This window comes from Augochlora pura, chromosome 4 (genome assembly GCF_028453695.1).
Source record: "Augochlora pura isolate Apur16 chromosome 4, APUR_v2.2.1, whole genome shotgun sequence".
In the NCBI taxonomy this organism is placed as follows: Eukaryota; Metazoa; Arthropoda; class Insecta; order Hymenoptera; family Halictidae; genus Augochlora; species Augochlora pura.
In genome coordinates this window covers 22,289,031-22,315,710 of record NC_135775.1, presented here as the reverse complement: position 1 = coordinate 22,315,710, position 26,680 = coordinate 22,289,031, and the positions used below count along the sequence as shown (strand labels likewise).

Below are 26,680 nucleotides of genomic sequence, written 5' to 3'. Positions count from 1 at the left end.
GACAAAACGTGCACAGATCTCTTAACAAAATTTTTCAACAGAACGAGCACCGCGCGATGATCTTCTGATTTTTACGGAACGGCGCCTGGGATCGATAGCTGGCGCGTTCCATTGGGATCGTACTTGATATAAACTCGATCGCGAGCTAGACCTTGATCACGGGATTTCAGTTTCACTTCGTATTCGATCTATCGTCCGAAATAGCCGAGTATCGGACTACCAAGGCCGCGCAGGAAACCATCTCCCAAACAAATGCGATTGTTTGTTCGCGCAGCAAAACGCGGCGGCGGCGGCGGCTCCGCGAGTGCCCGTTGTTGTCCATTATTTTCACCGTGGCATTTTTCTGTTTAAAACAGCTGTGCGCACGGCACGCCGCGCGCCGTTTGCCGCCGTGCCCGTCGACGGAGACAAAGGGTGAAGAGCCAAGAGTTAACAGCAATATATTCGACACGCTGACTCAGGCTCAATGTCCTCGAAAGGAATGTTGTTGGAGTTACGCCATCGGAAACGAACTGTTTTTTTTTAATAATAAACGAGTGTCGAAAATTATCTGTCGAAAATCGAGGGATTTTTTCGGCGTTGCTTCCCACGGTGGGAAATTCGAGACGTTTTCAATTTAGCGCAGGGTACCGTAACCAATCGGGACATATTAAAACGATAGGTGAACACGCCGCACGCAATCATGGTCGCCTCTTGTAAAACAAAATATTTCCCCGTTGCGAAATCGAAATTTATTAAGCCGTAAACTCGACGCAAATACGTTTATTACGGTGCAACGCTTCCAGCTATTATTTTACGATAATATAAATTCTATTTGACTCGTTCGATTCGTCTATTACGTATTTTATAGTTCACGCATGAAATGAGCGCGTGTGACGCCGTTTGCTGATATCCTTTTACGAATTAAAAATATTATTATATCGTACAATCTATATTATAATATCAACCGATGTTCCAGAATTTATTTCTGCTTTATATGTATCTCACATTAATCCTAGAATTTATTTAATTCTTCGAAATGATATATTATAATAATACTGTCATTATAATATACTACTGAGACATTGTACTATTATTTAAAAAATTATATATTATATTCTAAAATTAGTACAATAATCTGATAATTAGCACAATAATATACTATACTATTCTACATAATAAAAAAATTATATATTATATTCTAAAATTAGTACAATAATCTGATAATTAGTACAATAATATACTATACTATTCTACATAATAAAAAAATTATATATTATATTCTAAAATTAGTACAATAATCTGAGAATCGGTACAATAATATACTATACCATTGTACGTAATAAGAAGCAGTCTATAGTAAAGGGAAACGACGTATCTGGGAAATATATTTCCGAAGATAAGGTCACTCGAACATTGCGATGATCCGGAGAGTAACTACGCTAACGACCGGCCAGCCCGGGCGAAGATTATGAAAGTGTAACGTTGCCCGTCGGATTAGAGTTACAGCGCTAGCAAACCGTGGCGTATAATTGATATGTAACGAAGATAAAGGCCCGGCCCGAAAGAACGGAAATCACCGGGCGGTGGTTCATTAATAAAACGCATTTTCAAATCTCTCCCTTTCACCGCGGTTCATTATCGCGGATCGAGCTGGTAGGTAAGGCGCGTTTCCACGAGGAACGCAACTGCGTGAGAATCTAATGGTAATTTTATTCCGCGGCGCGGATTAAAACGAATTCAAATTCGCCGGGTTTGCCTCGGAGCGGAACTGGAAATCGCTTGGATTTAGGAGGGAATTTTCTTCGGGGAAAACTAACGAACGATGGACAACGAAGTATTAATTTGAAATTGGGGAAATTATTGGTGGCAGTTGCATTTTTAATCGTGTTTTATTAGTTTAAAGATTTTATATTATTGTGAACGAGTTTGCTGAATTTTTAGCGAAAATGGCACTCGTTTGAGAGTTTGTAAATTGGTTAGGAAAATTAGATTGTTAATTTTAGATACCTGTGTGAAATTGCAAGATTCTAAATAAAAATGGTAATTAATTTCAACTTTGTGAATTAATAAGAAAGAGGTAGAATTTTTAGAGTTAATAGACTTTGACAAATTCTCAGTAAAAATGGTACTCGATCTTAACTGTTCTAAATTGACAAGAAAAATTGATTCTTTTAATTTGAACGACTTTCTACAATTTTTAACAGTAATAGTAGTCTTCCTTCGCAAAATTCTGAGCAAAGGAGACTTTTCAAAAATCTCAAGAAAAAGGCACTCAACTCTCTTCTAAATTCAGTTTCTGAATCGCAGCGACGCGCTGAAATTTTCATAAATAAATACCACTCGATTTTCAATAAAAAATAACACTCGATTTTCCTAAAAAATACCACTCAATAATCATCAAATATAGCGCTCGACTTTTCTAAAAGGGAATGCTTCCTGCGATCGCGAGGAAAAATTCCATTTCGGCGGAATTAAGCCCGGTGACAAATCAAATCGTCGCCGAGAAGATTGATCAAAGGACGCGGAATATCCTTTTTCCTGTTTTCCACGGCGAAACAACGGAGTGGCGGCTCGTCACGATTTTTCCGTCGCTCGCGACGGGACACCCGTGACTCACTCTGTACTTGAGGCATCAGGTAAAACGCTCGCGTGTTGCCGATTACGTAAAGGAATATCTCGTACGGTGGATCGGGATGACGGGAGAGGAGAGGAGACGCCTCGCTCGCTCGCGAGAAAAAGAGAGAAAAAGAGAGAACGAGAGAGAGAGAGAGAGAGGGAGAGAGAATAGAAGTAGGGGAAGGTAGTAATTAGTGGCACGGTCTCTCGGTGTAACGAAGGAGCAGAGCGGAGAACTGGTTCTACCGTTAACGGAAATCGTCTCCGGGCCCGATTCAGAAACGGCAGCCCGCGCCCTTTACGGCGCTTCCGGTTTCGTTACGCGGTCCCACCGTGATTGGAACTCGGTCAGACCGATCCAGAGATCGGCGCCACTTTTCCGCATACTTTTCGCAACCTTTTCGCACGGCACGCTCGCGCGAGCTCGCTCACTGTTTTTGATCTCGAAACCATGAGCATCGTTGTCTCTTCGAACGGCATCCGGCGGATACGGTACCATCTGGTCGTAAGTACTCGAATTATCAGCGACGATTATTGTCATTACTAGACCGCGGTCTTTTCTGCAAAATAAAAATTGCCCGCATGAATTGCGAGAATCTGAAGTCAACACACGTCGTCCTTCCTCCTGTCGGTCACTTCTTTTGCGGTCAAACGGTGATATTAGTTCGATTCGGTCACTTTTATTCGCCGCTTTTGTTCATGACTGTTGTTCATAATTCTTCTTAATAATTCTTGTTAATAACTCTTGTTCAAAATTCTTTTTAATATTTCTTGTTAATCATTCTTGTTCAGAATTCTTTTTAATATTTCTTGTTAATCATTCTTGTTCAGAATTCTTTTTAATATTTCTTGTTAATAATTTTTGTTAATAATTCTTGTTCAGAATTCTCGTTCAGAATTCTTATTAATAATTCTTGCTAAAAATTCTTATTAATAATTCTTGCTAAAAATTCTTATTAATAATTCTTATTCAGAATTCTTATTAAAAATTCTTGTTAATAATTCTTTTTCACAATTCTTGTTAATAATTCCTGTTCAGAAATCTTGTTCATAACTCTTCTTCATAACTCTTCTTAATAATTATTGTTCATAACTCTCCTTCATAACTTCTCCTCGTAGTTTCGACCGATCACTCCGATTGATCACATTGATCGATCACTTTCGTCGGTCACTTTAATTGATAACTTTCGTTCGTTACATCGACGCGCGTCGACGTTTCCTACGTTTTCTCTTTCATCCGCTCGCTTTTGCTGCGAACGCATTAAAATCCGCCGTCCAGTCGTTTGTCATCGCTAAACACCTCGATCTCCGCATCTCGTCGATCCTCCGAATGTAATTTTCTAAAAGGTATTCGGAACGCTCGCTGCTCGAACTTTCAGATTTTTACCTTTCGAATGGTCTTCTTCTGTGCAACATAATTTTTTGCTTCGCCCCGGATTTTAACCAGGAAGCCGAGAGAAGAAAGTAGTAAGTAGCTCGTATTCATCGCAATCTTCGACATCCTCCGTGTTTTCATGATTGCCAAACGTGTTTCCTCTCCGCACGATAATCAAACGCTTCCTATCTCGAAGAGCATAATGTTCCGACTTCTTAATGGAAAATCGCTTCCTACCGTCGATACATCGAATTGCTTCCTGACTTCATGGCAACCGAACGCTTTCGATCTTTCGGATAATCTGATTTAGGCTTCGTGGGGGGGGCTGAACTTCTTTTTCTGCGCCGCAGCTGAGACCACGATTGTCTTCTTATTTTCCCCGATTTTGCAGCTATTGCGCCTTGCTTGTTTCCATTCATCTATATTCTATGTTGGTCGTCGTGGATCATCGTGGATCATCGTTGACCATCATTGAATATAATTATATGCTGTTGTGCATTATTGTACATCGTTGCGTATTATTGTGCGTCGTTGTGCGTTATTGTACATCGTTGTACATTATCGTACATCATTGTGCATTATTATACATCATTGTACATGATTATACATCGATGTACATAATTATACATCGTTGTATACCGTTGAACATTGCTGTATGGCACTGTACATTGTTGTATAAAATTATGTTAAGATATATCGTTCTATATAATTACACATAATTGTAGATAATTGTACACTATTGTACATCACTGTACATCATTTTACATTCTTATAAATCGCCTTAATCGTTATTTTACATCGTCATAAATTGTTCAACATCGTCGTCTAGCGTAGTACATCCTTCATCATCATTTTGGTCACCGTCTTACTTCCTTCCATATCATTGTACATTCTTCAACATCACTGTACATGATTCTACATCATCATACAACATTCTACATGGTCAAACATCCTTCAACATCGCTATACATGCTTCTGTATCACTATACATCATTTACATCATTGCTTCCTATATCATCGTAGATCGTCCTAGATCATCCTACATCATCCTAGATCTTTCCAGATCATCCTAGATCTTTCTAGATCGATCTAAATAATCCAAAATCATCCTAGATCGTCCTAAATCGTTCCACGTCATCTTGCATCGTTGTCCGTCGTTCACCGCCGTCGTCCAACGTCGTCCATCGTCGTCCAGTTTTCCGGCCGGTTTCTTCTCGCGTTTCGCGCTCGCGAATCATCTCCTCCCGTCCGTTCGTCTCCGTTCCTGCCCCTTCCTCGTGGCCGTCGTTTCCCGCCGCCGCCTCCCCGTGTGTTCCAGCCGGCGACGGTGCGGCCACGCAACGCGAGATTAGTTCCGCAGAGCTGGCGACGACCAGTAGCCTTGAACCAAATTGCGAGCGCTGTGTCGTTGTTTAGTTGTTTAGCTGAGCGTGCACGGAGAAACCCGGCGTATTCCGTATGGTTATTAGGCTTTTAAAACGTCCGTCCCTCCCTCCCCTCCCCCTTCAGATTTCATCGAGATCGCCGGCCGATTTGCCGCCGACGCGTCATCCCGTCGATCCATCGCGGATGATCGATCGCGAAATCGACGGGTTCGCCGCTCCTTTTGCTCGACGGATTCAACCGGTGGTTAGACGGACCCCGTTCCAACGAACCCGGACGATTGGCAGGTGTCCATGGAATTCTCGTTGGTTTTCCTAGCATTTCACGAGCATATCGAATGCGTTCTGCTCGCGGCCGTTCTTCGCTCCGACGTACTGAATTGTAAAATATTTCGCGTGTTCACGGCGCGGCGCGTGCAACGCAGAAAAAGGCAAAAGTAATGATAGTACATACTAGGCGGAGCGGTAAATAATTGTTTTCGCAAGCGGCTTACAGACAGTCTCGCGATCGGTTGTTCTATTAATGCTAAACCTGTCAAGATGGTGAAAATGACCCGTTTCGGATTTTCTGCTTGGAAATTGCTGGCATTATGTGGGACTCTCTCGTAGAGAACGTTTCAATAAATTTCTGACTGCCTGTATACGCTGTAATAAAAATTATAGAAAGTCTAAATTCAATCTGTTCATTTTTACAAAACAACTCCAAATAACTTAATAACACAGTACCAACAATCGAAGACAGTGCGAATATTTAAAGAGTGTGAAAACGTCGACGTATCATTCTTTGTTAATTAAAATAATAAAAGAAAAGACAGAACTTTCCATTTCATTTCCATGAATTGAACTCAATGCACTCGATTTTTATTCCGCATAAAAATCCTACATTCGCGTCGACGTCCAAGAAGTCTTAGGCGAGTCTTGCGAGTCTTTCTAACCGCGATCGCAGATCCATCATCGAATCTATCGATCATCCAGAACGCTCGGGCTGCGACTCCGCCAAGGATAGCCACGGATCGGGTAGAACAGTGTAGCCGGCCATCGCAAACAATTAACGCGGCTTTCGATGGGCCGGAGGATAAAAAACGCGGAAGGAACGCGAGAGAAAGAGAGGATAGAGTGAGATTCGAGGACGATGGCGTTGGCGGTGGTTAGGCCTCACTATTTTTGGAGGAACATCTCCAAGGCCAACGGCGAAACCCGGCGCTCTTTTCTTTTTCGTTTCTTCCACGAAGCAATTTCTGATGGCCATGCTCTCTCTCTCTCTCTCTCTCTCTCTCTTCCTTTCTGGGAGATCTCTATCTCTTTCTCTCTCTCTTTTCTGCGGCTCGCAAACGCTAGGGGCAGAAAAGGTGCAAAGCGGCGCGGAGAGGACAGGGGAGCGTGTCATCGCGTATTCTAAAGCTGAATAAGAACGTGTGTGCTAACATTTCGCTGGTGCATTATTTCCCTCGCGTTCCACCGTCGTCCACGCTCTCCCGGCCAATGTCTGTATTTTCGATAAAAAAGGTACTCTCGGTTCAAGGTCCTTGCGGATCCACGATATAATTCCTTCGCAATTTTACTGGTCCCATAGAGCACTGATATTTGTCGATGGTACTGCAGAGCCTTTGATCGTCGCGGTAAAATTTTTCGCGTTCGTTGTTTCTGCTTGGCGATTTACCCCTTGCACGGTAACGAAGATAGTGAACTGTAAAAATAACTTGTAAAAATTCAGACGTCATCTAATGGATGTAATCGTTTCTTATGTTAACAATGTTTAAAGATTAAAGTCTACTAGATAAAAGTTTTCCTGGTTTTGTTAGGGAGTGTATCAAGGGTGAAGTGCAAGGGGTTGGTAGATTGTGGATAGTTAGGCGGAACAAAAATTGTCTGGCTTAATTGCAAGATCCAGAAATTATTTATATATCCCATTCTTTTTTTCAATTATTTTATTGAGGCACAGACAGTGCTATGGTATTTTTAAATGAAGTCAATGTTTATACTGTCTTGTATTTGATGTAATTTATTTTTGTCATAAATGGATGCAATATTGCAGTCTTTTAATTATCGAGTACCAAGCGAAATTATAAGCAGAAATATTATATAAATGGATGTATAATATAAAAACTACATAACCTAACAAAATATTAACTGTAGCAAAAATAATATTATAATCACAGCAAACATATTTTAACCGTAGCAAAAATATTCTAACCGTAACGAAAATATTTTAACTGCAGTAAAAATATTATATAACTATAGTAAAAATATTCTAACTCCAGCAAAAATATTCCAATAACATAATAAAAAATATTCGTGTATTGACGGAAGGTGCAAAGTGTCTAACGCTGTCGAATTTTATGTGTTTCAGGGAAAGAAGAGAAAAAGGACGCAGACGGAGAGCTATGGGGCAACGTGGAAGCGCAGGCCGCCTTCCTCGGCCCGAACCTCTGGGACAAAACTCTGCCCTATGATGCCGACCTGAAGGTATTGAACCATGTATGTACAAAAACGCGACACGGTAAGCCCGCCGCAAACCCGGCTGAACCTGAATCCCAAAAAACAAGAACGAAACAACCGCGTGGATCGAACGTTCTCTCTCGTAGACGCTTTAGGATCTCTTCCTGATTTTCGTTGCCCTACCTCTCCCCCCCTACCCCTCACTCTCTTTCTCATCTATATTTATTTATGTATCTTTCTCTTTTTTCCTCTCTCTATCTATTTATCTCTTTCTCTCTATCCATCTATCCATCTATCCATCTAGCAATCTAGCCACCTAGCCATCTATCCATCTAGCCATCAAGCCATCTATCCATTTATCCATCTAGGTATCTATCCATCTATCCATCCATCTATCTATCCATCGATCTATCCATCTATCTATCTATCTCTTCGTCTCTCTCTATTTCCGATCATGAACGACAATTAACCTGGTCCGCTCGTCTTGCACGGCCACCTCCCTAACCGTTTTCATTTTCTGTTCTCTGTTCGTTTCCTTACAGTTGTTGTCACCGTTCGTTGTCAGCTTTTCGTTGAAAAGTACCGATGGATTCAATGATTGCCCTAACAAGAGCTCAAAGATAGCAGAAGGGGCCGCGTTTTAGGAAACGATCGCAAGGTCGATAAATAGCGATATCGAAGCGATAGACATTTTAACAATAATAATCGGTTGTTAATCTTTCTCCGATTAAAACTGTGTCGATGCAGAAGAGAAGTTTCAAAGAACTAAAACCGGGAATAAATAATGAGTCCTTACAATTGAGGACCCAGCGGTGATTGATTATAGGGTGTCGCAAAAATCATTTGCAATTGGAAATGAAGGGTGTTTCTTAGGTAATTTGGAGCAACTTTTTCCTTTACAAAAATGTTCTCCGAAGCATTGTTAATGAGTTATTAAAGAAACACAGCGACCAATGAGAGACGAGCTCGGTTGGTACGAAGCAGCCGAGCCAACCAGTGGAACTAGGCTTGGTTAGCTCAGCCTCCTAGTGTCAGCCGAGCTCGCCTCTCATTGGTCACAGTTTTTTTATTAATATCTCGGTAACAATACCTCGGAGAACATTTTCGTAAAGGAAAAAGTTGCTTCAAATAATATCAGGAACCCCCCATTGCCGGATTGTTAAACATTTTTTAAACAATCTTTAATACTTCGTAACATGATTTGATAACGCGCGGAACATAGTATCGTCATTTATGTCGTTCTTCTTTACAATGGATTTCTTGAACAGTGTGTATTCTTCTGTCAGTGCTCGCGGAGCTATAGTAATTGAGAAGGAAGAGCCAAAAATGGCCGCCAACAATGTATTCTACAGCATCGTGATCGCTGGTAGAAGCTTGTAACTGCAGCAGCGGCTTCGAACATCTGCCCTAACGTGTTTCATCCAATCTCAAGCCCATTAAGTGCTACTCTCGACAATTAACCCTAGAAAGGCCAAGGAGGAAGCTGCTCTAGCACACAAAAATCCTTAAAACCAGAATGTTTTGCGAAACTTAAGTTTACCGTCTCCACTTTCAACCCTTTGCATTCGAAGACATAATACCGTAAATTCAAAATAATTTGTCCGAAGCATTTTTATTTTCTGTGATTTGTAATCTTATTTATTTATTTATCTATCATTTTATTCAGATAATATGGAGGCTCGTGACGCATATAAATACTATTAATGGCTGTTTTAAATATAGATAATTTTGGTGGTTTGAAAATTGGCTTGCAGTCATTTCTCGACTACAAAGAAATTAATTTATTATAATTTAAAATAGTTAAAAATGATTAAAATGGTGCTAGAATTAAAAGAAATTATTGACGCATTAAACTTATCGTATTTTACTTTTGCACAAACGTCCGTGATTTATTAATCTATAAAACAATACGAGTGTGTTCATCTATTCTGCATTCCTTACGAAAATTAATAGATGCAATATAGAACACTAGACAAATCTAGGTCATTGAAAATATGAACACAGTATTTTCGACTTATTAAAATTATTAAACTAAAAATTGACTATGTACATAGCACCTGACTCTTACAACTGATCCAAGACATTTTATCCCCCATAAAGAATCTCGGTTTTACAAGTGCCAGGCCTCTCGGTGTCCTTTCTAGGGTCTGTCGAACGCGCGGATATACTCGTCGTTATCAGATCATGTCAGACATGGTAGACAGGTGTCCCTGATCGACCGGTACACGGTGTAATAATCCCCGAGTCGCGCGTTGATCTACCCCCGCGAGCCCAGTCTCCGACGCTGTCTAAAGCGAGATTGGAGAGGATCGCGAGATTTCTCTAGACCTAGAGACACGTCTAGACGCGCTAGGCCGGGCCGTGTTAGAGAGTCATCAAAGTGACGATACCGTATTGCAGTACGTGGATCTCGACGAGTTCCTCTCCGAGAATGGCATTCCTGCGGACGGCGTGGCCGGCGGCGGGCAGGGCACGACGCAGACCGGGCCCCTGCACAAGATCAACAACACCGAGGCACCTGGACACCAGGGACCGGCCGGCGTTCACCTGGAGCCCGTGACCAAGCGCGAGAGATCACCCTCGCCGAGCGAATGTTGCTCACCCGACACCATGAACCCTCCCTCGCCCGCGGACTCCAGTGAGTAGTCTTGCTTCCGGTTCTTCTTTGCTTCCGCGCAGGTACCGCACCAGCCGGATAACAACTCGACGCCGCGGCTGGTAGCAAGTCGTCTTGATATACCGGTATTGCACCAACAAATGCAACGAGAATGCGACGCGAATGCGACGCTAATGCGACGCGGTTTTAAGGGTAGATTCGGTTCAATTTTGAAATGTGTTCCTGTCAAAATATTTTAACGTTCGAGAGCTCAAATCAAAGCTGGAAGATCGTACTTTATAATGGCATAATTTAAAATTGTGAGAAATTGCGGAGTCTTGTTTAAAAAATTAAAAAATCGTCGACAAGTATAGCAAGCAAAGTGACGATATTTTCAAGGGGTAATTTTGATTCGATTTTAAAGTGCACTGCGGTGGGAGTTTTCGAATGTTTTATAGCTCAAATCAAAGCTGAAAGATAGCACTTTATGGTAGGATTATTTATAATTGTAAGAAATTGCGGAATTGTGTTAATAAAATTAAGAAGCCTCCATCAAGAACCGAGAAATCACTCCATTTTAAGGATCATCTTCCTTTCAATTATAAAATATAATCTCGAACGAATTTTTAAACTTTTGAGAGCTCAAATGAAAGCTGAAAGATCGAACATTGTAACAAATTAATTCAAATCTGCGAAAAATTACGAAATCGTATCGGAAAATTAAGAAAACGCGGTCAAAAACTTATAGAAAAGCTTCGACTTGATTTCAAAGTTTAATTATTCATTGCCCATAAAAAGTTACAATTAACCAATTGCAAATACCCCGAAAATAGATCGTTGATAGTTAAATGGTGCAATACCGGTATCTCGAGTCCCTGCTTCCAAGCCGCATCCGACAGATCGTTTGCTCCCCGATAGATCTTCCCCTCCGATCAACAAAGATCGTTTCGTCGTTCAGTTTTTGTTTTATTCCACGCCCGCTCTCTCATTCTCTCTGTCTCTCTAGCGTCCACTTTTTTGTTTCTCGTATCTGCAGAAGCTAGACTATCTACAATCGAATTTAACCTTTTAGATACTACGCGCCACTATAGTGGCTTTCGCGAATGGCTCGTGCTTTACTCGATTGTTTTATTATTTATTAAAGCAAACAATTAAAGTGAAAGTGTGTATATACAATGTATTAAGAAAAGAATATATGTTATTAGTACTATATATAGATATACGGAAAAAATATATATTAAGAGAAAATCGTAATTTAGTTACGAAAAACTTTATTTGCGCAAAATCCTGCCGTATCTAAAAGGTTAATTAGATTAACATCGATTGATCGATCCCTCTCCGCGCGACAAACTCCGTGGACTCGTCACGAATACAATATGGCTTGTCTCTTGTAGCGCTCTCGATGGCCTCATCGGGGCGGGACTTCGATCCACGCACCCGGGCCTTCTCCGACGAGGAGCTCAAACCCCAACCGATGATCAAGAAATCACGGAAGCAGGTGAGTTCGGTGTGTTGCCTACTATTTACTCATTGATATTATACTACGCAAGATTCCGTGCTTGCCGCGGTGCGCCGCCGTGCCGGCGAACTTCGTTGACGACGGTTCCCGACGTTCCTTTGCCACTCGGACGGCGCGACGAATTATAAATACCATTTTATCACCGTCCAGTTTTGGGACAATTAATTAAAATTCTCGCAACTAAATTATTATAAAAGAACGTAGAATTACAGGTTACCCTGAGCTTGCATCTCAGCTTTGATTCTCGGTGAAATCTTTCTCGAAAAGGTCCGTCGTTCGAGCATTAAATAAAAAATTGAATTATCGATGAATAAACTTTCTTATCATATAAACAAATTGTTTTTTCGATTCGGAACGTTGTACCAAGCTAGAAAAGTTGTTCAGCGAACTCCCGAGGCACTCCGTACGCAATTGCTCTCGCGAACACGAGGATACGAGGGCCTGGATTAATCGTCTCGAAGTATAATGCTCGGCTGGTATGCTCGTGTAACGAGAGTATAGTGATAAGAATAAGAATATAGAATTACGGCGAAGAAAATATGGTAGACCGTTCTCCGTCTTCCAATTAAGGGTTCTATTCACCTAGCAGTCGTAGCATCCTCGAACTCGTAAACCGCAATTGTCCTAATCTACCGTAAATCTGTATTCTTAGAAACACGCTGGCCGTAAACACTTCAGCCGCTTCTAAGTTCTCGGTTCCGCAGTTAGAGACCTCTATCTGGGCTTTAAGTGACTAATGGCTCCCATGGCTGAATGGACACGTAGAGTAGATCAATTGCTTCGGCAAAAATCATCCGTATAAAATGATTCGCGCGTTTCCAAAGAACGTGCGCATTCAGCAATGGACCTGAAAGAAATATAGACTTGGAAATTGAAAATCGTAGCTTTCGAGCATCTTCCTTGACCCTTTGCCGTGTTATCATCATTATTCTTGGCGTTACCTTCACAGTGTAATGGTCGCAAATTTGTCTATTGTAATAATTAAAAGCAACAGCTAATTTATATTAACCGCGTGATTTATATCAGTTGAATATTTGAATATCGATGTCGCGAGAAACTTTATTCTTTCAGATTCTTGAGAAACATGGTCATTGATAGTGCGGCAAGGGGTTGATTTTGTCTACTACAGTTCTGTAATTGTTTCAATCGTGCTGGAGAACCTCGACCTTTTCTCAGTCCGCGAAAACGGGCGCCGAGGTTCCGGAGGACGGCGGGGAGGACTCGCGCCGAGCCTATTTATAGCCGAGCCAATTTCTAATCTAATTCTCTTCTGTTCTCTATGATCCGCCGTTTGTGACCAACAGTTCGTTCCGGATGACCTGAAGGATGACAAATACTGGGCGCGTCGTAGGAAGAACAACATGGCGGCGAAACGATCACGGGACGCGCGCCGCATGAAGGAGAACCAGATCGCTCTCAGGGCCGGCTTCCTCGAGAAAGAAGTAAATCTTCCCACGCCTCTTAGATTAACGAACGGCAACCTTTCCACGATTCCTAGATCCCCTGCGATCCCTTTCCACGAAATCCGCTTCTGTTCCACTCTGAAATAAGGGTTGAAACAGAGTTTTCGATTCTCGAAATGGTTATGGAGAAGCGAGGAGACTCGTAACTGTTCTAGCGTTGCAGATTAATTTTATTTTTCTGATAAATAATAATATAAAGATTTTGGAAATATAGGAATGTTTTTAAAAATTATTTAGAGACTTGATACGATCCTAGTCCTCGGAGGGTGAAATGCGAGAGAAATAATGAAAGAGTATTAACAAAAATAGAAATAAAATACTTAATCATTACTATATTAGGTCATTGTAAACGTGAGACGTTTTAAAATGAAATTATTTAAGAACTTAATATAATACTGTTATCTTTTAGTTCTGTGTGGTAAGCATTGCAAAAATGTCCACGCCTTGCATATCTAAAAGAAACGTAATTATTACTAAACAATAACACTGGCAATAGTACCTAACTATTAACAGTTATAAGGTTCCCTCGGTTCACCATAAAAGGTTTAGTCGGAATCGATATACAAGAAGAAGATTCACCGAATATTTGCACCTCGAATAGTTTTATCCAATCTCTTAAAAACAAAGATAAATGTCACTAACTAAATCTATAAAGACAATAAAAATGGTCGAGGTGCAAACATAGGTGACCGAATGTGTAATAATGTGCAATGGTCCAAATTGCCGTGTCTGACGATATTTTCTTATTTGCAGAACATGGGCCTGCGACAGGAACTGGACCGGTTAAAGAACGAGAATATGCTCCTGCGCGACGAGCTGAGCAAGTACACGGAGGTCTAACAGCTTGGCGGGCAAGCGAGACAACGGCTCCTGGTCCTGGCGTCCCGCGGCGGCAGGACGCGAGCGTTTGTTGCGCCGGCTCCACCTCCCACACTTATAGTCGCAGCACTTAGGTATCGCCAGTCCGGAAGCAAACTAAACAAGGGAAGGAAGGAGCGCGCCGAATCACGAGACCATCCTCGACAATTGAACAGGACGACAGCCCACTTTCCTAGAGGATCCCGAGGATATCCTTCGAGAAGTTCTGCTAATCATCGATTCTCTCTATCTCTCTCACATAGGACACACATGAGAAAGACACACACGCAACCAAAAGAAAAATGAAAAAAACGAGAAACATACCACCACACGTAACACACAGCAGACAGTCCCGCATTCGACACCCCCCCGTTCCCGTGATCCTACCGAGCAGAAAAGAAGAGAGTAGAAACAAGAAGAATACATCTACCATCTCTCTTTCTCTCACTCTCACTCTCTCTCTCTTTCCCCTGCCATCCTCAACCTCCGTTCTCCCCGACCCCCGATGAAAAACAAAAAAAGTGTACATAGTTATATGTATAGTTAGATTATATATATGTATACACGCATACATACGCGGCCGTGTGTATGCCCTGTCTGTAAGTGTGAGTCTGTAGCAGGCGTGCACAGGTGCCTCCTGTGCAGCTGCAACCGCGCGGACGTGTGTGCGCCCGTGTAATCATGCGCGAGGGATGGAACTGTATGTCAGCGAGGTGCCCCGCGAGCGCGCAACGGTGCACGTTTACACAGACGCAGACACGTACGGACAAGCAGCCGCAGACGCGAGAAACGCCGGTGTGCGTGCCGGAGAAACAAAAATGTCCACGATGATCCACGAGAAGTCGCGAAAGGCCCTCCATTCGCGAGACGCTACGGAGCTTTTTTTCCTGCGCCGCCGCGAGATCTTACGGAGTCGAGTGGACCGGAACCACGAAAGACACAGCCGGGCACGCACAGGCCGGAACCGGCTGGAGCTGATTAGAGTAATAATAAGCGAGAACCGTACGAGCATAAGCACGGTCAGGCGCGCGGTGCGAAAACGATCGTCTCGTTCGGCGGAAGCCGCGCGCGCTGGCTCTCGAGCTTCTGTTTCTTTCTTGTACAACGCGGCCTCACATCTGATCGTGGATAGATTCTTGGTCTAACGTTTCCTCGTTGCTTTCGCGACCCTCCGCCCGTCCCCGTCCGGTCCTTCTCTCTGTCGCGTTTAGAGCCTGGTGGACTTCTCCATGGACCTGTCGAGATGATCTCCTACGACTCCGTACAACACCATACTCTTGGGACCGACTGGCTCGACGTCAGTCCGTCCTATTCAAATCACCTGTACAGAGCGTTCTTCCACGGTCCACGGGAGGTTCTTACTCGGCTCGCAGGTTTTTTAATGCGATCTTCTGCGGAGGACCTCTTGGACCACCCGGAGGGACATATCTAAGCGGTCCTCTCGAACTCTGAGATCCCCTGTACGCAGAATCTTAGCATGACCTAATACAGAGGATCTCTGGAACCGTTTTACCGGTAGCTCGACGAGAGAGAGAGAGATCTCCAAAATGTGTTCGAAACAGATCTGCGAGCTCTGCCGACAACGCTGCAGCGAATTGGATGCGGTAACTTTATCGATGGACACCTGGCAGAGGCTTTGGTTAACACGTCCCCTAACTCGGTTCGCCTTTCTTTATCAAATAGTTTATTCAATTAGAGATGGCTCTTTAACCGGTATTCTTAAGTTAGTCATGAAAGCTCCGGAGACTATCCATTTTTCGTTTTAAGTGCTGCGAAATCTTTGTTAAACTAAAATAGATGAAACTAGTGCAATTGTAAGCTAGCAAATTAACCGATAGAAGCGTTGGTAGCGGACGTGTTAACTCTGGTACCGTGCATTCGGGTCGACGCAACGTTTGATCGAGCCTAAAGCGAACGGAGAACCGGAAGTGGATGGAGGAGGGCGGCGAGCGTCCGAATCGGCGGTCGATCGAAAAGTGAAATAACGAACGAAGGATACTTGGGAGAACGACGCTTTTCTGCGCACGGACTAGGTCCTAGTTCTCTAAGAAACGTTAATTACTGTAGCGTATCCCACGTGGTGATGGTACACAAGTGATTCTAGTTGTTTTTATCGTAAGGTAGATCAAGTGCTTCTTTTCTTTTTTTTTTTTCTCTCCATACATTTAACATTTTACTATCTCTTTACGTTGACTTTCGGCGCTCGGTTGTCTCGCGCCGTTGAGTAAAGTCGCTCGAAGTCAAAGCTCGAGTGCGGGGAAAGCGTCGCGACGGGTCTCTTTGAACCAATCGTTTCACTCTCTCTCTTTATCTCTCTCTTTCTTTCTCTCTCTCTTTCTCTCTCTTTTCTCTTTGTCTTTCTTTTTCCTAAAATCTGTCGCGCTTCGATAGTTCGTCGCAACGGACCACGCGAACTCCAACATACGAATCATTTGTCTCTTGTAAATATTTTCTAAAGAAACCGTGCTAATCGAATCCCCCATGCGAGTAGCTCGCGCATCGTTCTCTTTCTCGGTTCCGCCGACGGTTTCCGTAGACGTTTAAGCTTCGCGAAAGGAAAAGACCCGCGAGAGAACCGCTCGGATTTTCTTTGTTCACGCGGAAGAGGAACGCGCGCTGTCTTCGACCCTCTGTTCTATACTTTCCTTTTCTCGGTCAACCCCCTCTCGAAGCACTCGCGCCGCCGTCGTTGCCGGCGACACGATCCTAATTGATGATCACCGATCGCAGAAACTGCGCACCAAGGGGGCTACTCTTAGATAACAGCGAATTGTATCTCTATCCGTAGCTGCTTCCTCTTGTCCCGCGGATCAGCGGTGTACACTGCCGGCCAAAAAAACCATGGGACACACACCCGTGCACAATTGTGTTCTAGCGAATGATATTTTATTAAAATTTCTTAGTGAATTTTGTTATTAGTATAATTCTGTCAGAATTCCAAAGTTTGAAAGAACGAGCACGCCGATCCAGTGATTATTTATTTGCACGAGTCCGGTTCACCATTGCTTTCGAATCTCGCATTTAAAGAAAAATGGCACCACTATTGCGATGGCCTAATAATTCGACGACTGATGAACCAACGAGATCATGTATAGAATTAAACGCATTCGTTTGTTAAAGCATTCGCGTCTCTTCGACCGAGATAACGCGCGAAGAATGGCGCTGCATACGCGGTACTTTGAAATTGTCAATGAATATTTTCTCCGATTGTAATGATCAGGTACGATTGGCCCGCAGTGTACCCGACCGCGAATGAAAATGGCGAGCAAAAGCCCACCCTAAACACGCCTTTCACGGATCTACTACAGTAACTCACAGACTTGGTGAAACAGAATCCAACCGGTGTCCGATCAGAGTAATTTGTACATAATCTTCGTGTTCTCTGCTGCATGGTGTTCGTTCGTGGGGTAGGTCGCGATTAATATTCGCGGCTTGCCAAGAGCAAGAGGGTAATTAATTGAAATTCGGATCCAAGCAATCGGACACCGTCGGATCCGCCTTGTGTAACGGCAGCCTTGAGAGAGAGAGAAAAATCTCTGTGAGTCACTGTGTAATTACTCGCGACTAATATTTTACATACTGTTGATGCGTTAGATAAGCGATTCTGCTCGTTGCAACGCTCAGTGACAATAATCGAGTATAATTAATACATATACATATATATGTTTTTTAGCACTTTTTGCGACGTAAACGAAAAGCCGACACTGAGAGTACGTTTTTTGTCCCGGTTGTACGTAGAAGAAGCCTTTCTCCTTTTTCATTCGTTTATTTTTTTATATACATAGTATATATATATACCATAAATATATATACAGAATATGTACGCTTGTTAACGATTCTGTTTACGAGAAAAAGGACATTGATCTTTTTTATCGGTCTGATCGGTTGCTTGACCATTGACTCCGCGGAGAAAAAAAAGGAAAACCCATGAAGAGCTTATACTATATTATATCGTATATAGAGATACGTTAAATAACTATGTGTGTGTACACATGCATATATATGTATATTTGTAGATACAGACGAAGAAATTAATTTTTGTAGGAGGCCTTGTCAATGACAGATTCGCTGCGAACAATTTCTTTCAAACTAATTATTGTTCTTTCTCTTTTCATTTTCTCTCGTATCTTTGTTTCTTCCTCCTTTCTCCTGCTTTTCTCTTTCTTTCTCTCCTTTCCTTTCTCTTCTTCTTATTCTTCGTTTCTTCTTTTTTTTTTGTAGAAAGGTATTCGTCCAAATGATTTTTTGTACTCGTGTCGAGCCCGGCGATTCGTCCCCTCCGTGTCTTAATCAGATCATTCGATGATCCCCCGTTCGCCCACGATGAATCGGATCGATTACGTTACCCCTTTATCGCCTTCCTTTCTCTTTTTTTTTTTTTGTAATTAGACACCGTTCTCATTTCCTCTTTTCTTTTTTTTCTTGTTTAATGGGACACTAAATCCGTGTTATCGAATCATGTAGACGTTATCGGACACAATTGTTTTACGCGTTGTTATCGTATACATATATGTTCTTTTTTTTTTTTGCCAAGATTTTATGCATGTTGTATAATGTGAAATTTTTTTGTAGTTGAATGTGTGCGCGGACGAATCTCGTGCTGTCGCGACACGACAGGTGATTTCGAGTTCCGAATTGAAGCGCGACCGTGAGAATTCGTTCGGGCGCGTTTCATCGGCGAACTGCGGACGTTCACGCGAACTCGGGTTCCATGTTTTCACTGGAAAAAAATCAAATCGACGTCGGCCTATTATATGATAATTTTATATAATTATCTAACCATCGAAAATTGACTGCTGGAAAAATTTCGACGGAATTTTGTAACCTCTAATCGAGATAACCTCCATCCGGATAATTAATTCATCCCCTTGTCGATAAATCTGTCAAAACGAAACCTGTCGCTGTATTCGAAATAATTTAAAAAATTTTTGAATAACAATAGAATTATAGAACGTCGAGAACGCGTAACGTCCGCAGCCCGTCGATCGTTCCGGTGGGCGGAAGTATAAGAATTGACAAAAACAGTGATGTCACGATGGATTCAAGGGGGTTTCCTACTGTACAGTGTTGAAAAAATTAAATTTTATTTAATCAGACCGCCTGAACGTGTTTGACACTCCGACAAATTGTTCCCCGAGCGGAGTGCTCTGGAACTCTGGCGTAATTTTAAACATTCAGTCTTCCAGATACGAACGAAACGAATTGTAAATAATAAGTTGTTCTGCGGACTCTGTTATTAATACCTCGAATATAATTTACGACGTGTAAATTCATTGAAAAAAAAAAGGAAACAATTTCGACTTTTGCGTCACCCTCGGATGGCGGGGACACTCTTCCGAATTTTCTGAAATTATTTCGCGAATAAAATTCGAATTCTGAATGTTGTAAGTTGTATACTGCGTAGCGAGTATTAAATACAAAACATTTTATTATGGGGATCGAAGGACGATTAATCAAGGAGCTCGCAGGTTTCGCTATCCGAGGGTTAACAAGCATCGACGACGCGTAACACCCGATAGAAACGTATCGGGAATCTTTGAAGGGGTTATTAATTAATTTTCTGGTCGCCGGTCGATATTGTAATTGGCTTCAGGGACTCCCCTTCCGCGACGCAACCGCCAGGCGACCCGTTCGATTACCATTTCCGCGATCGCGCGTTTCCACCAACGAACTTGCGACGTCGAACTCGAGAATCCACCTGGTCGAACAAATTGTATAGAACACACTCGCCAGAAGGCGGATCAGTTTTGTTTTTCAACTGAAACACGTAGGAACATCCCTGAGCGAACTGGAAACGCTATTGCCATTGGGGCACGTACACCGCACGGACACACGTGTACACACGTATTCACACCCACACACACACACACAGAGCGACGCGTACACGCAGAGGCGTACCATTTTTTGGAAAAAATATAATTTTTTAGTCTATTCGAGCGTGACCAGCACGTTCGCTGCCGCCGCCGTTTGCTTGGGCAGCTGTTATACTGTTGAACTGTACCATAATCTTTTATATTTTAGTCGATGCAATGAGTTTTCTTTGCGAAAGTTATATTCGTGCAAACTCACGTTTCAGATGTTTGAACGTTCCCCTATGAGGAGGCATGCGAAATCAGAGGTGACGCGAAACCATTGCAATAAAATGACAGACGGATCTCGACGAAAGTGAGTTTGCAGAGAAATTGATAGTTTATAGAGAACCGCGAGGATACGGGGAGAAATGATCGTCACAGGGTAGACAATTGTACTCGATATTATTTTGCATCGAACTTTCTCCCGGGGGCGATTCTCTGTCTAGGAAAAGCACAGGTTTTGATGGGAGAATAATTGGTAGCACACGGTTCACGACACCCTTGATAAAAGACATTTTCGGAACCCCCCCCATGACAGCGAACGCGTTCCGACAACGGATCGAAAAATTCTCTGTGCAAGCGAATCGACAACCGGAACAACGCCAGCAAGAAGGGAGAACAAAAAAAAGTGAATCTTTTGTATCTGACGTGTGTGTAGGAGTTCGCCGGGAAACATTTGTAACGGAAACGGAAACCGACGCGCGTGGTGGCCTTTGAGAAAAACTTGGAGGGAGGCTCGACGAACTTTCTCGCGGTGCTTTTCCACTGGCTGAGGCGATTCCATTGGCGTAGTCCCCTGGAAAGCGACGGAAACAGTTTTCTTGCGATATTGGAAAATTTTGTAGAAAAATTCTTAGAAGCGATCGGTAATGTTTGGAAGATTGTTTAACACCTTGAAGGATGAGTCAGACACGCGTCGAAAGTGTGACGTGAAATCTGCTAATTTTTTTTCTAACTCGAAACTTAATTCTTTAAATATCTATTCAACTGTTTAAAAATGATCGTGATCGATACGTAAAATACAAACGAAACGGAGAAAGTTCGATTTTGGCCTTGTCGGAGCCACGTGCGGCGGTTCGTTTTTCCTCGATCGGTCGATGGTGTGGTTGAGAGTCGTGTCCGATCCTATGGGAAAGTGAGAAACGAAGAGGGAAGAAAGAGCGAGAAAAATAAAATAGAAAACCGATCGCAGAGCAAAGAGAGACGCTCGTTAACGTTTCTCGGAGATCGATATTTGTATAAGTACCTTCTAGTACAAGTTGCTATTAATTAAAACAAAAAACTACGTCTTAGCTTTCTAAGTGGCCGGTCTTGGATGTCCGCAGACACCCCCCCCCCCATTCCCCCACCAAAACCCCCTACCCACCCCCGAAATTGTCAAGGATGAACGATCACAATTAATAACGCGATGTAACCGGAAGCGCAATAGAGCATGGTCAGTGACGGGAGCGAACGGGAAGAAAAAAAGGAGTAAGAAGCGAACGAATAAATGAATGAGTTAAATAAATAAATAAATAAACAAATAATACACGCATGCACGAGCAGGCGAGTCGGCGATAGATGATCGCGCGAGCGCGCGCGTGCATAAGATACCCGAGAGAACACGCACGAGGTTACCGGAAAGGAACACGAGAACACTAAAATGAACAAAAAAAAAAAAGATAAAGAGATAAAGAGATACGAAGCCGTAATGGAAAAAATCGTAGCGAATTAGAGAACACCGGTAGACGTAACCGACAGCTTTTGCTCCAATTAGAGTTAACGACGACGAATACAAGCGAGGGATTTAAACCATAGATGAGCAAACAGAAAAATGATACAAATAAAACGAGATAACACAAAAAAACGATGGAGGTGAACAGACGTGTAGAGGGGGAAATGAAGCGAATAAGATAGAGAGGGAAGAAAAATGTGTTAGACGACGTCGCCGCGTCCGCAAATAAACACGCCATCCGATCCATTTGATGCGAATGAACAGAACACGCGAGAATTAAAAAGAAATTTAAAAAAATACAATACGACCACCAACGTCAAAGTGTATCACATTTCGAGAAATATATGTATTTGTTATTGTTTTCATTGAATCATTATTGTTGTGTCTGATCTACCCCCCCCCCCCCCCCCGGTCTTTCTACTTTCCTTTCCCTCGTATTTTTTAACTTGCTTTTGTCATCAAAATTGTATGTAAATAATTCGGAAATTTAATCAGTAAAAGAAGAAAAAGAAACTTTTACTCCCAACGAAAATTTAAACCTGTAAATATTCAATTATCAAAAGCTTCAATTCGATCCGAGACGAGTACACAAAGTTTTGTACTAAAATATAGAAAATTCAGTTTTCCAAAACGTTTCGGGATAATCGGTTTTTATATTTACAGTTTTATTGTTTTAATATGAAGATTTTCAAATCGCCGTAGACTTGTTACAAAGTTTATTATTCCAGTTATAATTTGGTTTTCTAAAAATTGAAAAATCTCGATTGGAAAGCTAAAAATTCATATGTTTGTCACACCTACTACGTCAAGAATCATATATTTCGTGTAAATAGTTAACTAGCGGTAGAATTCTGAACTAAACAAAGAAATCCGTACTGCGTCAATTGATCCAAACTATTAGCCAAAATTGTCGACAGACTAATGCAAATTAACCTAACAGGTGTCGCTAGTGACGAACTCCTGGAATTTGGTGCTAGCGGTCTTATACTGTACATTTTGAAACTACCAGAAGGATCTTCAAAGGACAGTGTTTTAGATAACATCCACTCCTTTCCAACAAATTCAATAAAAAATGACATTACTAAACCTCTATATAAAAAGAAGGTTCCATGAACATACAATTTTGTAAGGTCAACATATTTGCCTCGAGATAGAAGTACATATCGTGGATCATGCGTCTTTGAAATTATAAAAAATACAGCATATCTTGTGCATTTCCAAATGCTCCAATTATCAACAGAAATATTCTGGAATGTATTCCACAGTCTACGCTCTATAATTATTCATGGATGCCTTATAGATTCGTACAATTCTCTAATTAATCTCTATGTACTTTGATATAATTTGTGTATCAACTGATTGCTATGGCGTCATTCCTATTAGTTATAATATATCATTTTTTCAAGCAACGGTGGCACCAAGTAATTAAATGGGCAGCTACAGGGACACGCAGACTGATCTTGAATGGGACGCGAATATCATGAACCACGTATCATTAACGACCACGTCTACCGCGAGAATACAGAGTATAGGCGCAATGGAAGAAAAGAGCCGCAGACGTCGCTGGTTAACTAACTTTCAAAGAATGGACCGCTATTCCGCGGGGAACTGCCGGGGAATGTAATAACTTCCCTGATAACTCTGTACTGGCTGTTTCAAATTCACAGAGTGAACTATAATACAGAAAATCTCGCGATAGGGAAGTAACAGAAAGTTCTTACTAAAATGTAGATCTTTACGGTTTTATCATGAAATGCAGAAATAGGAGACAAATAATTTAGCTGTGGAAAATAGCTCATTATTCTTAAAAGAAAATCTGCTCTTAAAAGTAATATAATTACTCTTAAAAGTAAAATACATATTTGAATTTGCAAATGATGAGAGATCGTTATGATTGGATGAAAAAGATTATGACCCAGAAGGAGATTTCGCATTCGATTTGGACCTTTTGCTTTGGGCAAGCCTGTTCCCCGATAAAATTCACGTTCCACCGATAATCGTCGCTGCTACATTAAACGAATATTAATAAACCCGAACACGGTGAAATTTTACCGGTCGATCGGATCACACGAACAGAGGACTCCCGCGCATTGAGTATCGGTGAATCAAAAGCGCGTGGAACACTCGACCAGTTACAATGACGCATACACAAGCGCACACCAGTTCGGACGACAAACACGCAAACACGCCCCGCCACGACTGTGGAATTATCCCTGCAACTACACAGAGTTACTCTTAATTAATCGAAAGCTACCGGCGTATATTAATTCCTGTGAATCCGTGGCGACGGAAAAATTAAATAGAGTTTCACAGGAGACGCCCCTTGAAGCCCGCAGCCCGGAGGACGCCCTCCGCGGGAAATTGCGGCTGTTCCGGTAGAGTCGACGCATTTCTTGCACCCTACTGCAGTTATTACCGCTACGCCGATTATGAGTTTCAGTCCGACTCGATTATTACAATTTCACAAATTCGAAGAAGCTCGTTGGATAAGCGAAAGTAACGCGTTCCGCACTATTTAAGACTTTTGACAAATTTTAATAGTGATACTACACATTTATAAATATGTTTCTGAAATGTTCAAATAACTCGATTCACTTCGATTGAAGAGACTTTGCTCAAGGAGGCTCAGTTCATGCGATTTCAAGTATTTCAGAGATGTACATTTGCATAGCGGTCGACGGTGCATCGAGGCTTACGTTCTCGCAAGGAGCCTCGCAATACAATGACTCCTGCACCATTCAGCAGAGGTTGGTCTGGAACCCGTGACCCGTGGTGCATCACAAAAGGACAACCACGAAGATGACGCTCGAGACTGGATCATGCGAGGCATTACAGAAAGGTAGACGCAGTAATTTCCCTGATGCCTTCTACGGGGATGGAATTTTTTGGACCGGTCTCGGTGCAGTTCGAAGGAGATGCACATTGCGGTTGCTGGGGGAGGGGAGAAGAGTCGCGGAATTAGCATTCACTGACCCGTTCGAGGGTCAGCTATCCACTCTCCAACCATTGGATATTTCCCTGGGCACCTAGGCCGTGTTTTTTTCCCTCGACGAATACATAGGATATCGGATTTAGGGGTTGAAAACTAATTCAATAGCCTTGGCTACTTTCGGCCGACGCTCATAAGAGATTACTAAAGAAATAACTAGCCGCCGGTGCACTCAATGCTCGCAACAAAGACGAATATACGTCCCTATCGTTGGTGCGCTGTGGATTTTACGTGTTCGTGGCAAACAGAATTTTACCAAAAGTTTTTGCCCGTACAATAAACGAGATATTATATCGCTCATGCTAAATTTTCATGTTGTCACAACGTATGAATTTCAGTCGAATTTTTTCCCTACTCTGAGCCACCCCTATTAGCCGCAAACAGATTCTCATTATCCTCGAGGAGACGCTCGACCGCGAGACGGTTAATTAATCAGGGCGGTTTGATGTGGTCCGGGTATGCAGGTCCAGGTCCAGGTCCAGTTCCGTGGGTGCGAATCGGTCGATTCTGGCTGCAGATTGGCGGTCTAAGTACACGTTTCCGACGCGTCCTTCTCCCGTAGGATCTTTTAAACGATCGATAGGGAGCTGGTGGTGCTCCGGTTTGCTCGCAGACCGGCCATTGTCGCAGACAAATAAATCCTGGAATCCGAGCGGAACGATTAGATGAAGGTCCGGTCTCTCGCGGAATCCGCGGATGACAGAGAAACACAGAGAAAACGAGAAAAATGGAGGGGGATGAACCTGTGGGTTTCTGGGTGGGGGGGGATGGAAAGGGGACAATCGTCTAGCGAATGAAAACAGGAGATAGGGGAAGATTGCCGGGAAGGAGTTAGCGTGCTTATGCAGCCGCCAGCTTTTGTAGGTTACAAGGGCGCGCACCCTGCGCCGGGTTGGGCGAAGGGCAGAAGAACAAATTTAGTATTGCGTCCCGTTAATATCGTGGCAACGAGTGGATGAAAACTGCGGAACGAAAAGCCGTTGGTTACAAAGGAATATGCATAATCCCACTTTCCTTCTCTCTTTCTTTCATTTTTTTTTCTCCTCCTACTTCCTCCTCCGCCCTAGCAGCAACCCGTTCCCTTCTTTTTTCTGTTTTGCACCGCTTTATATACGCGAGCCCACGCTCTCTCCCGTGCAGAGCAGAACACGCTCGTCTCTCGCTACCAGCAGCTCGCACATGTACACGTCGGCAGGTCGAATGTATATATATCGGGCATATATAGATCCCTGCAGGAGTGCAGAAAACGGGGTGACGGAGGTACCGAGGGGCGGCGACGCCGGGGGTTGCCACTCTCACGCACATAGATCCTAGCCCCGTGGCACCAATACTCGCAAAACCCGCTGGTAGCGAAGGCTATGAACACACGGCTAAGTCACTTGAAACAACGGATCCAGGCAAACCTCCTTCTAATGAATGCATTAACCCTTACCATCCAACTATTTAGTATGTCTAACGGTTATCAACAATAATCGTCAGAAAATCTTGCAAATAGAAACAAGAATTTCTGGTACAGACACACTTAAAGTTGAATGATGGATATTGATGGTGCCTGGCAATTACTCTTAGAAGATTTACATGGTTTACACCCATTTTACACTATACACGTTTGCTACCAAGGTCGTACATTAATTTATTATACACCATAACTTAAAACTATGGTATGACATTGATAATGCTTTCCTTGCATTTGACAAGGGGGCCATATTTCATAAAGTGTTATAACTATGAACACTCTTACGAAAATTGGTAGCAATCGTGTAGGATGAATAAATTAGGTTCCAATTTACAATTCTAAGGTGAGAAGCTAGACCCTCAGAATTAACAGAAAATATATATTTACCGAAGAGCTATTGAACAACTACACTGTAACCCCTGTTATACATCCCATGAGC

The 26,680-nt window shown here is 42.5% G+C and overlaps 1 protein-coding gene across 7 annotated transcripts in view; it reads left to right on the top strand.

Annotated features, from left to right (window-relative positions):
• Positions 1-22,166, top strand: part of LOC144469329 (hepatic leukemia factor-like) — a 150,281-nt gene extending 128,115 nt beyond the window's left edge. For 3 of the 7 annotated variants that reach the window (XM_078179475.1, XM_078179473.1, XM_078179468.1), the window contains 5 exons: positions 7,706-7,833; positions 10,195-10,432; positions 11,785-11,897; positions 13,214-13,351; positions 14,126-22,166. In XM_078179475.1, coding sequence (XP_078035601.1) covers positions 7,706-7,833; positions 10,195-10,432; positions 11,785-11,897; positions 13,214-13,351; positions 14,126-14,212 — 704 coding nt within the window. In that variant the 3' untranslated portion in view covers positions 14,213-22,166. The remainder of the gene's footprint in view (positions 1-7,705; positions 7,834-10,194; positions 10,433-11,784; positions 11,898-13,213; positions 13,352-14,125) is intronic. The other 4 variants (XM_078179474.1, XM_078179471.1, XM_078179469.1 and 1 more) reach the window with 3 other exon arrangements.
• Positions 22,167-26,680: the final 4,514 nt, after the last annotated feature.